Source organism: Propithecus coquereli, unplaced genomic scaffold (assembly GCF_000956105.1).
Source record: "Propithecus coquereli isolate 6110/MARCELLA unplaced genomic scaffold, Pcoq_1.0 Scaffold52, whole genome shotgun sequence".
NCBI classification, from domain to species: domain Eukaryota; kingdom Metazoa; phylum Chordata; class Mammalia; order Primates; family Indriidae; genus Propithecus; species Propithecus coquereli.
This window is the reverse complement of record NW_012151063.1, coordinates 7,132,709-7,148,335: the sequence shown is the minus strand read 5'-3', so window position 1 is coordinate 7,148,335 and position 15,627 is coordinate 7,132,709. Positions and strand designations below refer to the sequence as shown.

General features: G+C 50.6%; 1 protein-coding gene across 1 annotated transcript in view; it reads right to left on the bottom strand.

The window, feature by feature from the left end:
* SHROOM2 (shroom family member 2) overlaps window positions 1-15,627 on the bottom strand; it is a 138,335-nt gene that overhangs the window by 31,593 nt on the left and 91,115 nt on the right. The window contains exons 4-5 of the mRNA XM_012656837.1: window positions 10,206-12,609; window positions 8,850-8,947 (exon numbers count right to left, since the gene is read on the bottom strand). Of these exons, the coding sequence (XP_012512291.1) occupies window positions 8,850-8,947; window positions 10,206-12,609 (2,502 nt within the window). The remainder of the gene's footprint in view (window positions 1-8,849; window positions 8,948-10,205; window positions 12,610-15,627) is intronic.

The window sequence follows — 15,627 nt, the reverse complement described above, 5'->3', positions numbered from 1 at the left end:
CTGTGGGCCGCAGTGTGCCAGACCCCTGACTAAACCAACGCTTACGCAATCCTCTGCTGGGGCATCTGGACATCTGCTTCCTAGAACTCGAAACTGGTGAGGGCAGTGATGCTCTATCAGGCTCTACCAAACAGAACAAAAGTTACTCTGCTCTAGCGTGAACCTCTCTTTCCAAGTGCATCTCACATAGACCCCCAGCCTTCTTGGTCTACACCATCCTACACATCGATTTGGGTGAGCCCCTCTGACAACATGTATCACAAACCCTGAGACCCAAACTCCACAGATGACTGCAGAAGTGGCTCAAGGAAGGCTATGAGATGCAGACCGAGGGGTGTGCGGGTTTGCTGAGGAGGAGGAGGAGGAGGAGGACCAGGAGGCAACTCTGGTGCCTATACAGCAGGCGAAGACAGGGAGCACTGAGCGGAGGGGAGATGCCACGGAACTGGCACATAGACGCACATGGCAGCAGGGAGAATTTTTATGCAGAGGTGTGATCTGTGGGGGACCACATGTGGTTCCACTCAAGGAGCTGACTCGGCTCTGCTGGGAGGTCACCTGACAATGACAATGTGTGCCCTGATAAACAGGAGGCAGGGCTGGCACAGATGGCCTTGCAGGAAGGCAGCCAAGCGAGTCCTGCCAGCTGACACCCACAGAGCATGGGGCTTTTGCTCATCTTGGTTGCTGCTTTAGGGAGGGGCAGGAAAGAACGTGGAGAAGGGAAGGGCCCCCATGGCTGCCAGGTATGGGGGGACAGTGTGGATGCTGCCCCTAGCTGAGGGGACAAATGGGGGCTCAGGTCCAGCCGGGCTGCCCTCACCAGGCCTGATGGGGAGGCCGGCCAGGTCACACGACGGCTGCTGTCGTGCTGCAATGGCAGAGCTGAGAGGTCACTACAGGGACACTACGGACCTCAGAGCCAAGAATACTGACCATCCAATCTTCTACAAAGTCTGTCCAATTCTCAGCTAGACCCATTTTAGTGCACAGATCCTTTTAAATGAAAACAAAAACATTTTCTTGTGGATTTTCAGTGTTGATTGAGTTTTTTTTAAGTCGAGATAAAATTCATATACTGTAAAATGTTCCCTTTGAAAAGGTACAGTTCGGTAGTTTTGGGGATATTCAGAGTTGTGCAACCATCACGACTATCTGATTCCAGAACACCTTTATTGCTCCAAAAAGAAACCCCGTGCCCATGAGCAGCCTCTCCCTCTCCACAGCCCCTGGCAACCACTAATCTACTTCCTGACTCTATGCGGTTGCCTCTTCTGGACATTTCACATAACTGGAATCACACAACATACAGCTTCGATTTTTTTTTTTTTTTTTTTTTGAGACAGAGTCTCACTCACTCTTTTTGCCCAGACTAGTAGCTGGAACTACAGACATGCGCCACCATGCCCGGCTAATTTTTTCTATATAGATTTTTAGTTGTCCAAATAATTTCTTTCTATGACCTTGAGCGATCCACCCGCCTCGGCCTCCCAGAGTGCTAGGATTACAGGCGTGAGCCACCGCGCCCGGCCCAATCTTTTTATTATATTGTTGAATATGTCTAAATACGTAACCTGTTTCAGTTTCCTTATTTTCATAGCTCTCAGCCTATAAAACACAAAACAAATTTGCAAGTTATATGCAAGCAAAACTCTAAAGGAGTTGTTAGTCATCGGGGCTTTGCTGAGAACAAACTGCAGAGCTTGTGGCCCCAAGCACTGTGACTCTGCTTCTGGGTTCAGCTACCTTCTGGGTTCAGCTACCAGGGCTTCCCGGGTTGACTCATTCAACCATCACTTTTCTTTGGCCTAACAGGACACAGAGCTGAGCTGGCACAGCACCCTGGTATCTTGCCTGCCGTACTGAGGGAGAGCGTCGCTTCCTTCCACAGGGGCCCTAGAGTTACTCTTTTCTCCCAACCAGGGTCAATCATGTTATCATCGTGCACAATGAGATTCACACACACACACACACACACACACACACACACACACACACACACACACACACGAGTCGTGGTCATGTACACCATCCAGAATATACTGATAGGAATTTTAAGATTTACCATGGAGGCCAGGTAAGGTGGCTCATACCTGTAATCCCAGCACTTTGAGAGGCCGAGGCAGGAGGATCACCTTAGGCCAGGAGTTCAAGATTAGCTCGGGCAACAGAGTGAGACCCTATCTCTACAAAAAACACAAAAATTAGCCGGGCGTGGTGACGTGCACCTATAGTCCTAGCTACTCGGGAGGCTGAGCCAGGAGGGTTGCTTGAGCCTGGGAGTTTGAAGTTGCGGTGAGCTATGAAGATGTCACTGCACTCTAGCCTGGGCAACAGAGTGAGACCTTGTCTCAAAAACAAAAAAATATTTAGCACGGAAACGAAGACACAGAAACGTAAAAGAAGATAGGCACGTTCCTAAGGATGTGCTCCAAGTGCTACATGTGAGAAAGCTTGAAGTAGATACACTCCTCAGGCCCCGCCTGTTCCCCCACGTGCCAGTCCTCCCCCTCGCCTTTCTTCCTTCTGTGTGTGGCCGAGCTGGTGGTGCGTCCCGTGTTACAAATGGGAGAGAAGCAGGTGCCCAGCGGGGCCTCGGTGAGATACAGACTCAACAGGTGCTCCTGGCTCTGACCTCCTCCTCTAGGAATTCTTTAGGTTTGTGCAGGTTTAAAAAACACAAACACTTGGGAGGATTTCAGGGCATTTTCTATTTATATTGAGAATGAGGTGACTCACAGAAGTGTTTTCCTTTTTTATTTCAAATGTGTGGGCCTTCAGAAAATGGATGAGCTATGTCAATTTCTGAGACTAACTGCATGTATTGAGCGACTACTTAAGACACTGAGGCTGTGGGACGCTTTTAAGTCAGACATTTAAAATGAATGTATTTTGGGGGCGCACGCCTATAGTCCCAGCTGCTTGAAAGGCTAAGGATCACTTGAGCCCAGGAGTTCGAGGCTGCAACAAGCCCTGAACGTACCTGTGAATAAGCACTGCACTCCAGCCATGGGAACATAGCAAGACCCCATCTCTTTAAAACACAAAACAAAACACAACAACAACATATTTCAGGAGCGACTGCAAAATGGGTATAGGGTTTCTGTTTGGGGATGATGAAAATGTTCTGCACCTAGATAATGGCGATGGCTGCACGACTTTGTAAATGCACTCAATGTCTCTGAATTGTACAGGTTGCATGGCAAATTGTATGTTACACGGAGCTTACAATTTAAAGATAAATAAGTTGACGACACCATTTTTAAAAAAGCAAGCCATTTAGAGTAACTCACAGACAAGCCCTCTAACCCTCAAACTACCACCTTAAAATTCTTCCTTCTAAATAACATGGAGTCACAAGGCCACACCAACAACAAACCAACCTGAGGCTGCCTGTCCTGCCCAAGGTTTCCTAAATCCATGTGCACATGAGAGGAAAATGTAGTCGCAAATTAAGACATCAAAACAGACCCACTAGACCCATGCTGCAGTCTCTTTCCTCCGGCTGCTGCTGAGTGCGGGACAGGGGTGTCACGTTTGCACGTACTCCCGCACACAAAGCACCCTGCCGCGCAGCGCACCGCTACACTCGCACAAGGCTATGCTGGATACCGGGCTCTGCCCTACAAAATTCCAAGCTTGAGTTTCGTCGTGTTACCCCAACTGATCCGGCACCAGCACGGGCTTCGTAATCACCCAGCAGAGCAGTTCAGAATGGAAAGCTGCAAGTGCCCCTCAGCTAATTTAAGGCCAGGAAAGGCAAATGTCAGCCCTAATGCAACAAACGAGGGGGAAAGCCCAGATGACAAATCTCTGCGACTTATCCTGAAATCTCGTCAGAAGCTTGTCTTCTAAATGCAAAATCGGTCTTCACCTTAACCTCCATACACCCAGTCACCTCTCAGGGAAAACATTCAGGAAGCCAACCCTCAGCTTCATTTAGCGTGTTTACAATTTTATGTTAGAACACATTTTTCTGTAAAGAGCGCTACGCCACATGCCTTCAATTTTGCGGCTGGTACTGGATTTAGGATGTACTCACCCCCACCGCTTCGCCCCATCAAAACACAAGCCCAAGGCCAGTGCCAGCCCGTTGGCGCTTGGCAGCAGCTCCAGCAGGCAGGGGCGGAAATGGCTGGAAGGAGGCAGAGAAGGGGGACGCTGTCAGCACCCGCAGCCACGGAGGGCCGCCCCCAGATCTCATTTCAGCTCCAGCCTCCAGAGCTGCCCAGAACACGATCCTCAGTGAGGCCTCTCAAACTTGAGGAGCAACAATCAGATGTAGTCGATCTTCACTTCCTCACAAGGCTTACATCCAACACTGAAAACCAAGTCCATGCCACGAAATTTACTTTGAGACATTTATGTCTTCTTGATTTTAAATGCTATGCCAGTGCAGAAAGAGAAGGCAGGCCCATTTCACTTACTGCTGTCTAAGCTAAAATCTCAAATAAAATTTCAGCATGCAGAATTGTACCAACATGGAATTTCTCTTTTTTAAAGGCTAATCAAGTGAAGCAGTGGGAGTAGAGAAGGAACAAAGGAATCTGTAACTGGCTGTGATCAATTACTTGTAAACACCACTGTACTCAGACTACCCAATATGGAATGATTATCCACCATGATCAATAAGGACTGACTCAAAGAAAGTTAGGCTGGTACCCATGCATTCAGCCACCAATCCCTCCATTTATATGTCCCCCCACCCATCCTTCCAGCCATATGCCCATTCATTCACCCAGCCACCTTCCCACCCTTCCTTCTAACCATCCATCCATCCACACGCCCATGCAACCAATCACATACCCTTCCAACCACCCATCCATGCACCCATGCAACTATCCACCTACCCTTCCATCCAACCACCCATCCATCCACGCACCCCTGCAACTCTCCATCCACCCACCTACCCTTCCATCCCTCCATCCGTGCAACTATCCAGGTACCCCTCTATCCATCTATCCACATATCCATGCAACCATCCACGTACCCTTCCATCCATCCATTCATCCATCCATGCACACATGTAACTATCCACATATCCATCTACACGCCCATGCAACCAACCACATACCCTTCCAACCATCCATCCATGCACCCATGTGTCTATCCACCTACCCTTCCATCCAACCACCCATCCATCCACACACCCATGCAACTCTCCATCTACCCACCTACCCTTCCATCCCTCCATCCGTGCAACTATCCATGTACCCTTCTATCCATCTATCCACATGACTATGCAACCATCCACGTACCCTTCCATCCATCCATCTATTCATCCATCCATGCACACATGTAACCATCCATCCATCCATGCATGCACACATGTAACCATCCATCCATCCATGCATGCACACATGTAACCATCCATCCATCCATGCATGCACACATGTAACCATCCACATACCCATCCATTCAGTCACCTATTCACCCATCTCTCCATCCATCCACCTGTCCACTCATCCACTTATCTGTCCATTCATCGGTCCATCCATCCAACCAGCCACTTACTGAGCACCTAATCTGTGCAGGAATTAGGCCAGGTACAGGATGATGAGAAATGAAAAGTAAAATTCTGTTCTTCCAGGAGCCATCAGTCTGACCCAGCAGGCAGTGAGGACAGGTGAAAGGTGTGGCAAATATACCCACGATGTGAGTACACCACCACTGTCCCAGTCTGCAGAGCATGCCACTGTTCATGGGGTAGCGAGCATCCACTTGGAAGGTAAACTCTTAAAAGTGGAATTACTGAACAAGAAGCTGTGTGCAATTATAAGGCTTCAGTTACACCCTGCCAAAAAGCCCCCCAGACAGGCTTTGCCAAATGCCCCTCTTCTGTGCTGCCCACATGGCGGCAACTGCCCTCTTCCCTTCATTTTAGGGGTTTCCATATCAGTTGTGAATCTCAAACCTCATCAGCTCAAAGATGGCATGACACTTCCTGAGAGAGCTGACACAGCAGATAGAATTAGCGTAAAGAGAGAAGGGAGAAGCAGGGACATTTCCCTCATTGTTACGGACTGAATCGTGCCCCTGCAAAATTAGTATGTTGAAGCCCTAAGCCCCAGTATCTTGAAATGTGATTCTACTTGGAGATGGAGCCTTTAAAGAAGTAATTAAGGTAAAATGAGGCCGTTGGAGAAGGCCCTAATCCAACAGGACTGGAGTCCTCCTAAGAAGAGGTGACTAGGACACAGACACACACAGATGGATGACCAGGTGAGGACACAGGGAGAAGATGGCATCTACACGCCAAGGAGAGAGACCTCAGAAGGAACCAGCCATGAGACACCTTGATCTCGGACTTCCAGCCACCAGAATTGTGAGAAATACATTTCTGTTGACTGAGCTGCCAGTCTGTGGTAGTTTCTTATGGCAGCCCTAGGACACTGATTCACCCATTCGAGGGACCCCACGTCAGTGGGCAAGAGCATTTGCAAGAGGCAGAGTCCTGCTGGTTGCGAGTGAGCCGGGGGGTCTGGTACAGGCCTCCGAAGGCTGCAAGGACAGAGGGTGAGACGACTTGCACAGGGCAGGTGGGCTGCTCAAGACGGGAAAAGCTGGAGAGAAGTGAACGCTGCCGGATCTGCTCCCTCGGGTCCAGGCTGACTTTAGCTAAAACGCCATCCGTTTTGCCTGTGACCCAGCCAGAAGTCACCTAGCTCTCTCTCCTCTGACCTTCTTAAGTACCACATAACTTTTTAAAAAAATTATAAATATGTGTCATCACCTCAATCCTAAGTATCTGTGTCTTTCTTTTCCTCCTACACTGTGAGGTCCTTTGGGGGCAGAACCTCCGCCCTGCTTACCTTTATATATAACACAGGATCTTGAACTTCACAAAAAATTTTATCTCTATTTGATCTGCATGAACAATGAACAAATAAAAATCAACTCGTATCCCAACATTCTTCTGCTAGCCAAACAGAATACAACAGCAAACACTTTTCATTATCATGTGTCGATTAGCACATCAGTAATTTATATTATTTGCACAGACATGTTTACATTTCATTAAACTTATGCAAAACCCTGGGTATCGTTAAACTTTTGCATTACAGATTTTGGTTTTGGTGGGCCAAGGATAATCCTTTCCCCGAATTTTCATTTCTATTACTCTCAAATTTAATTTTTTAAGTGTATTCTTTCTTGCTGATCCTTCAGAAACTAAACTGTCTCTGGAAAAAGTTGACAACCACTTTCCAACATTCAAATTCTGTAATTTCGCTGAGCCTCCCCACTCTTAAAAACACACAAACAATTCTGAAAATTGCTGGGTTTGGAGCTCAAAAGCGGAGAGCTTCTGGAACCAGTTTCTTCAGCATGGTTATGCAGTCTGCTGGAAGACACAGCCGTGATAAATGAGCACCGGCCCCACCCCTTCCTCTTGTCCTTTCAGTATTGACAATGCCATTCACTCTCTCTCACACTCACACACACAGCATGCACGCGAGAGCCGTCCATGGCAACCCTCCCTACCCACAGAAGAGGAGCCACACTCTGGCCATCATGGGTGCCCTCTGCACAGTCTAAAGGCTCGTGGCACCAGGCAGAGTGCCAGAGCAGAGCAAGGTCCTGCGTGGCAGAGCCCACAGAGGGCCAGGCCCACGACGCACTGCACAACTGGGCTCAGGATGGCAGCGGTGCCCGGAAGCCGGCTTTGAAGACAGACCACAGCTGGCGCTCGGCACGTGACTTACTCGGAATCCACAGTAATAAAGCTATAATTGTGCTTCTCAGACACGGCTAAATTCTGTGGGTGGATTATTCATCGGCCTTTCTTACTCATGGGTTCTTTGTTTTAGCCATGCAGACTGTTAAGTAATTGCAGGGACTTCCTACACAAGCACACACAGAATATCAATCCTGTCACCTCAGAGCCACATAAATATTTGATACTCTTGTATGAGGCCAACAGCACTTGGCTTAAAGCCAAGTGAAATCAAACCCCATTACACATCAGGCTGTTGAAAGCAAATGTTTAAACTGGTTACTTCTGCAAAAGAACCTTAAGTTTTGAGGTCACTGTTTAATTTGAATGGCACGCCAATCACACAAGATTCTCCAGGCAATAGAACAATCTGCACCCAGCAGTACCGCCCTGTGCACTTACTCCCACCCCTGCACCAGCCCTTTCAAAATAAGATCACACATCTTCTGCAGAGACATAGACCTTCTTTCCCGCCCACCTTGTATTTAATCTAAATCCACCCGCACCACAACGAAACAGCTACAGTGCACATTCTGGAGTTACAGCACGCAGCACCACAGTCCCTGCTGCTGCAATTCTTGCAGATGCTCAGAGCCTCTCTCTGGGAGTCGACCGACTTCATTTCTATTTTAAACCTCAAAATAAACTCATTAACTAAGTCCAATTTAGGAAGGCTTGCCCTATTCCTTTCTGACTGACAGTCCTCAGAGGCAACTCTAGTTTCAAGACTGTGAGCCAAGAACACAGCTGTGCGCTAGGTGGCTAAAGCTTCCCTTCAGCCAGGTGCCCCATACAATGACTCAGTTCAAGTAGCTTAAACTGAACTTCTCATTTTGTCTCCATAAAGAGTCTCACTGTGGGGAAGACTCAGCAGCCATTTTAAGAACCAAAAATGCCACCATGGTGTTAGAAGGCGTCTCCGCCCTTGGGGTGCTTCTCCAGGCAGGGCTGCGGGTGCACCGGCTCTGCTCAAAATGCCAGGGCACTGGAGACTCTGGAAATCACGCCCAGTCGGCAGCTGCTTGGGCTTGGCAAACACCAGCTGTCTGGCCATATTAACCAAGCATCCACCCACCCTACAGAAGCCCGCCCCCAAGACACCTTTTGAGTAACCTCAAATCCAAATTGCACCCACCTCGGAGTGGACCGCCCCTCCTCGGCATGGACCGTGGAGGGCAGTTCTCTGTGCTCCCTGGCGTCCTCCGCGTGCCTTCGAGGTTGGACAGAAGGTTCCTGCGAGGGGCAACACAACGAGACACCAAGTCACCAAGCTGCCTTCCTCAAGACGTCTGATATTATGAAAGCCCTTATTTGTGGGTTCGCCTTGCACGCCTGTACCACGACATCAGCGACGCCGCCTGCTGTCTCATACCAGGACCCGGCCGAGATCCTTGCTGGTTCAGCTCCACAAAGCATTTCATTGAAACAACTGAACTAAGACCCAGCCGCCACCCACTTCTATTCTGGGCAGGAAACAGAACTCCCACGTGAAGCCTGTAAAACTGTGTGGCACAACTGGCCAAGAGAAATAAAGCACAGCTGGTCACAAATCACGGCGGGGAAGCCTCGAGCCCTAGGACTTGTCAGAGTGTGGGATTCTTTGCTCCTGATGCACCAAGCGTGCAATTCTTGGAGGTCACCTGAACGGTCCGCAAGCCAGGGCAGACCGGCAGCAGAAACGAATGCTCCCAGTGTCTGCGTGAGATTTCAGGGCCAAGATGCCACGGAGCCAACTGGCAGCTTTCTTCCCATGCACACATTAGGCATCTTACGTCAAATCTACCACTGGTTCTTTCAAAAAGAAATCGCATCTGTTACTGCAGACATTTTTTTCTTTGAACTATACAAACTCATATGCAATAAGCAAAAAGAAGCTGAAAGACGGGAGAGACTGTCGACTCTGACATATGGCTGAGAATATGGAGTTTTCTAGAAAGCTTGATGTTAACTCTCACCAAAAAAAAGTGCGACGGTTTAAGGCATTTTAAATATATTTTGCCCCAGAGCAATCCTTAAAAATACTTGCAAATAAAAAACAGAATACCAAAAAAACCCAATGCTACAAATATTAAATGGCATCAGTGTTTGAAAAGGGGCTATCACGTTTTATCTTAAGCCTTTAGATGAAGCACCCATTTTCATTTCAGAGGGATTGTCACTGTTTTCTAAAGTTCCCCTCCAAGTCCTCTGCTCAGCAGGAAGGTCGGGGCGGGCTAGCTGCAGGAAAGACAGGAGCCGGAGATTATGGCCACAAGGCTGGAAATGAAAGGGGCGTGTTTTCCGGAACACGGCATTTAAGGCGCCATGAATGTATCAAAGTCGTCCCTAAGTAGCTCTCACACAAGTCCTTACTAGAAAAGCTGGTGAGCATAAATGCTCTGGCCCGGACTCGAGGAGCACCCACACTGGGCCACCTGATTTTGGGGGTCCTGTCTGTGCCTAAAGATGGCAGTCAGGGGCAGCTAGCCCCTCACTGCGGCGCCACACTCACCTGTTTGTAGTGGTCCGTGGACGGTGATGACCGGGACCTTTCGTGAATGTAGCGCGGCCTCTCTTGTGGGTCCAGACCCGCGTCCAGAATGTCATCTGCTGAGTGGTATCGCCCAGAACTCCTGGCTTCCAGAGGTTTCCTCTGTTCTTTCCAGGAGGCCTGATACTCTGCGAAGGTTCCGAGTCTCTGTGGCGGTTCCAGTTTCCCTGACATTTCTGCTTTTCTGTGACCACCGAGGCTCTCCCCGAACGAGCTGGTGCGCAGCCAGGGGTCTGCGCCCTCATACCCAGGGCCTGCTGTCCGCGGCTTCTCCCTTGGGAATGCATGAAGTGCCTGTCTCTGTCCGGGCCTCTGGGGAAGCGGCTTGCTTGTTTCCTCAAAAAACTTCCACCTATCGGCAAAAGTGCCCATGGTTTCCTCAGGTGTCCTGGGGAGCTGGCGAGGACCGCAGCCCGCTGAGAGGCCGACCTCATTCATTTTCTCTGGTTCAGAGTACGACTTCAGCTTCTGCTCTGCCGTGAACCGCTTCCGGCCTCTGATGCGGGGAATGTGGGGCACACCACTTCCAGACGAGGCTGGCTTGGCCTGGCCTGTTTCCCAGAAGGGGGGGACAGTGTCCGGATCCCCAGGGAAGGAGGGTGAGGCCCCATGGTGCCCCATCCTGTGTTCCGGTGACCTCGGGCACTGGTCCACCGGGTTGGGGTCCAAGTCACGGCGCTTGAAAGACGTGGCCCTCAGGACCCGGGCTTGGGCCTCCTTCAGGTGGTCCTTGTAGGTGCCAGTGAAGGGTCCTTCTGGGGGGGTGCAGGCAGCCCCTCCCAACTCAGCCCTCCAGCCTGCTGCGGCGTCCTCCGCGTCACCGGCTCCAGTCAGAGTGGCCGTGCTCTTGCTCTTCTGCAGCTTGGCCCTGCGCATCTGGATCTCATTCCGCAGCGTGGTGGCAAACCGGTCGCTCCTCCGAGTGGGTCTGCCCACCTGGGCGTCAAACGGCGGTGGCTTCGCTATGCCACCACCCTGGCTGTTCTCTGGCTGGCGCGTCCCCTCCTGGGTCAAGGAGTGCAGCAGGGGTGTCTTATGGCGAGAGATCCTGCTGCTCTCTCTGTCCTCCCACTTGAAGCCGTCTGCCGCTGTCTGCTGGCCAGCTCTGTCAACGTGGCTGGCCCCGAGAGGCTCCTGGGTCGCTGTGGAGCAGCCCTCAGCCCCTGCGTCTGGGGGGTGACACCATCCTGTCTCACGGACACCCAGAACGCCCTCATGCTGAGGCAGGTGACGGCGTGGGCTCTGGCCCACCAGCTGAGAGGGAGGACGCTGGAGGGCCCCCAGGGCCGTGTCGGGAGGCCAGCATCCCCCTTGGGGCTGTGCTGCCTTGGCGCCCGCCTGCAGGGGCTGCCTGGTGGGCACGCAGTGACGGGGGCCCTGCCCGCTGACATCCACCTTCTGGTCGGCAGCGCCGAGCCCCCTCACCTGAGGGTGGCTGCCATCCTGGAAGTGGGCAGTAAGAGGCTCCGGCCTGAGGCCCGGGGCCACAGGGCTCTCGTCACTGTACTGGTGCGGGTGCTGGCCCCCGTGGGGAGGCTGCAGGAAGCGCATGTCTGTGCTGGACAGAGAGGCCTGGAGCCTGCCAGGAGCCCTGTCTTCAGAGGACGGCCAGCTGCAGTCCAGGTGGGCCTCCTGCACGTAGCCTGGGCCTGGGGCTCCCTTCCCGCAGCTGGAGCGCACCGGCCTCCGTGGCCGGTCGCTGGGGTCTGGTCTCCAATCACTGTGGGGATGAGCCCGGGCCGGGGCCGTAAAGTGCTTCATGGTGGCCGCCTCTGAGAGCGGGGGACCCTGGGGCTTCTCATGGCTCTTAGTGGCAGCGAAGCTATCACTGCGGAGAGGGGGTGGGGGCGGCGGTGGGGAGGAAGGTGCTTTTCTCTTGTCAGGAACATACCAGACCGGCCCAAAATTGGCCCTCCCAGAAGAAGCCGGCTTCGGCTCAGCACTGTCCTCTGGCCTGGGGCTGTTACTGCTGTCACCAGGGACCCTGGGCAAGAAGCACCCCAGCCTGTCCTCTAGGCCTTGAGGGTCACTGGCAGCCTGGCCTTGCCAGCTGCCACCCTGCCTAGAGGCGTCCCAGAGGCCCACGCTGTAGAGGATGTTCTCCGTGGAGGAGGCGTCGGCCTTGGACAAGGTGTGGTCGGGAGTGCTGGAGCTGGTGGAGAAGGAGCCGTAGGCCGAGTCACGCTGGCCATGGCCGCCCAGATGGTCGATGCTGCTGTTGGACTTGGCCGCGGAGAGACGGCCAGAGGGGTAGGGGTGCGAGGGGTGGTCCAGGCTGTCCACGCTCCCCAGGGAGCTGAAGTGGCCAGAGGTGCGCTGCAGGCTCGTCTGCTCCCACGAACTGGACAGGTCATGGGAGGAAGAACTACAAGAACAAGAAGGACAAGGCACGCTTCAGCAAAAGGGCAGGACTGCAGGACAACAGCATCTGAACACGGCTGGCCCTTGTGGAAGTGCCAAGATTCCAAATGATAACTCCCCGGGGTGAGATCCCTGGGTCTGACATTTCACCTCGGCACATCTGAACTGCGGCAGAGAGGGAGAAACCTTCCGAGCACAGGCTGAAAAGACTGTGTTCTCCTCGCGGATGCCTTTTTACCAAACAGCTACCTTTCAAGGCTAAATCCCGCACCGCCAGCAGGCAGTGCCCGTGTTAACACTTCCATCATCAGTCCACAGTTAAGTACCCGAGTCAGCAAACTGCAACCCAGGAGCTGAGGATGGTTTTTATATTTTTCAAATGGTCAGAGGAAAAGAACTCAAAGGAGTACTATTCCTCCTATTTGACCTGTTAAAGTTATATGAAATTCAAGTTGAAGTTCATAAATAAAGTTTTACTGGAACGCTGTGCGCATTTGTTTATGTTTTGTCTGTGGCTGCTTCCAAGCAGAGATGTGAAGCAGCTCAGGAAATTTCACCCCAAAATATGACTCCTTGGTATTCTGAATTAAGACCCTTGGAGATTAACAGGCCCTTGAAAAAGAACAATGGACTTCCCTTCCTGCCCCTATTATCTCAGTATATTGCGGGGGAAAAAGAAATGATCAACAATGCAACCAGACCTGGTCCAAATTATTTACACATAATACCTGTCCCTCAGGATGATTTAATTTGCAAAGAGAATCATTTACAAGTCCATCTGTCTCCCCATCCATTTGTCCTCCCTAGCACCATCTGTCACCCCTGAACAGAACTACCTGTACTCCTCATTTCCCCTCCCTTCCAAAAAGACAGGTATAAAAACATTGGAACTTAACTGGAATATTCAGTGCTTCTCCCCATGCGCATGGTAAATAAACCTTTCTCTTATTAATTTGCCTTAATTGTGAGTTGATCTTTCACTGAACTTTTAGGGGAAAGGGCAAGTTTCCTGTCACCCCTACTGTTGGGTCTGGCAGAAGGTAAACAGGTGGCAAGGAAGTGGCTAAGGGCAGAGAACAGGAACTGAATTGCAGCTAGGAACCAAACTGCAGCTAGGAACTGTTCCCTAGTGGGAATGCACACAATAAAAAGTTCCTAGTAATCTTTAACTGACCTATAGAGCTCGTTACCGTCTAATTAGTATAACATGGGTGGAGCCTCATGAAGAATTCTGGGGAAGGTGCATGCGCAGAAAGGGAAACTATTACATAACCAACCTCTTGTCAATAGGTGACCACAACCTGTCTATCACCCCAAAGGCAGGAAATGACAACCAATCCTGCCAGGAGAAAGGCGGGACAAGCTAGTGAGCTTATAAAAGGCAGCCATGCTCAGCCTTGGGAGTCTTTCTCTACTCCTGGAGACTGACCCGTTCCACTCTCTCTAGGAAGTATTTTCAGTTTGTGGCTGCCTTCCTTACTTTCATTCTTTCTTTTATGTGATGAACCGTTTGTATAAAATTGCTCTGTGTCTGTGATCACTCCGTGGTTGGCTCTCGACTCAGGAGCCATACGGCCATACTCATTCTTGACACTGGGAACTGGGGGACCAGGGAACATCCACACAGACAAACCTAACACTGCAGGTGGGTAACTGCAGTAGAGTCTGTCTGGCCCACAAAGCCAAAATGTTTCCTATCTAGCCCATGGGGATAACATTTCCTTTCCAAACCCAAATATTAAAGTATTAATAGGTTCTCTCTAAACTGTCAGTCAGCTGGATATTTGAGAGCATAAGTGACAGGCTTTATTTATTAGCAAGAGCACATGCTGCTGTGCTCAGGTGACTAGTTACACCATACACAGTCGCCGGAGCTATGCATGAACACCAAACAACGCAGGCTCCTAATCAGGACGGTGTCTAAGAGGGAGGAATAAATGATTAGCTGAGAAATTAATTCTTCTGTGAGGTAGTAATTGTATGTGTGGCTGATAGCTCTCAACAGTGACACTACTTATCCCAGGCGTTAAATGCTTTCCTTGATGCTCAACAAGCTGGGACATTCACACTTCAAAAGAGAACAAATGGCTGTGGGGGGGGGAGGGGGAGAGAGGGGAGAGGAGGAGAGAGAGGGAGGGGGACGGAGGGAGGGGGAGGGGGAGGGAGAGAGAGAGAGAACGAACGAGAACACACAAACTGAGCATCCAGGACAAGGATGCAAGAGAACGGACTCGCTGAGTCATCCGCGGGAGGGACCTTCGGGGTTTTACACCATTTTTCCGTGAGGACAGACCAGGTGTCTTCAAACATGGGGCATGTTCCCGGCCACCCTCCCCACAACATTCCATAGGTGACTCTTCCACAAAATCCTACATCTGAGCAGATATTTATAAATAACACTAAGTGCTGTTTCCACCCCAATGTGGGCAGGATGGGTGTGTCTTTCATCCAGACTGCCCAATGGGCTTAATGGAGACCTTACTACCCTAAGTCACTTCAGCAATGAAACGAAAGGCCTGCTTCTCACTTAAGCTTCACTACTCACTTGAGAATCTGTGGTTTTCCAAAATTGCTCTGGGCTCTACATGCCATCATCTCGTCACTCCAAACAGGTAATATTGTATTTGAGAAGTATTTCCTCCATGTCACGGAAGTACTTTACTTTGCAATTCTGCAGCAGGCCCGTATTTATTAACAGCCAGAAAATTGATTTTGAGAGGTTATGTTAGCTCCAAACACACACACACACACACACACGCACACTCATACCTGCACACTCACGTACACATTCAGGCACACACACAGACATGTATGTGACCTACAGGCACACTCACATATACATACAAGTGAACACACAGATACACATGCACATATAGAGGCATGCACACTCATAGACACACGTGTATACTCACACACGCACAAGTACAGACATAAATACACACAGATACACATGCACACCCATACACACACATGTATACCCACACATGGACATACAGGTACACGGATACAGACGCACATTCAC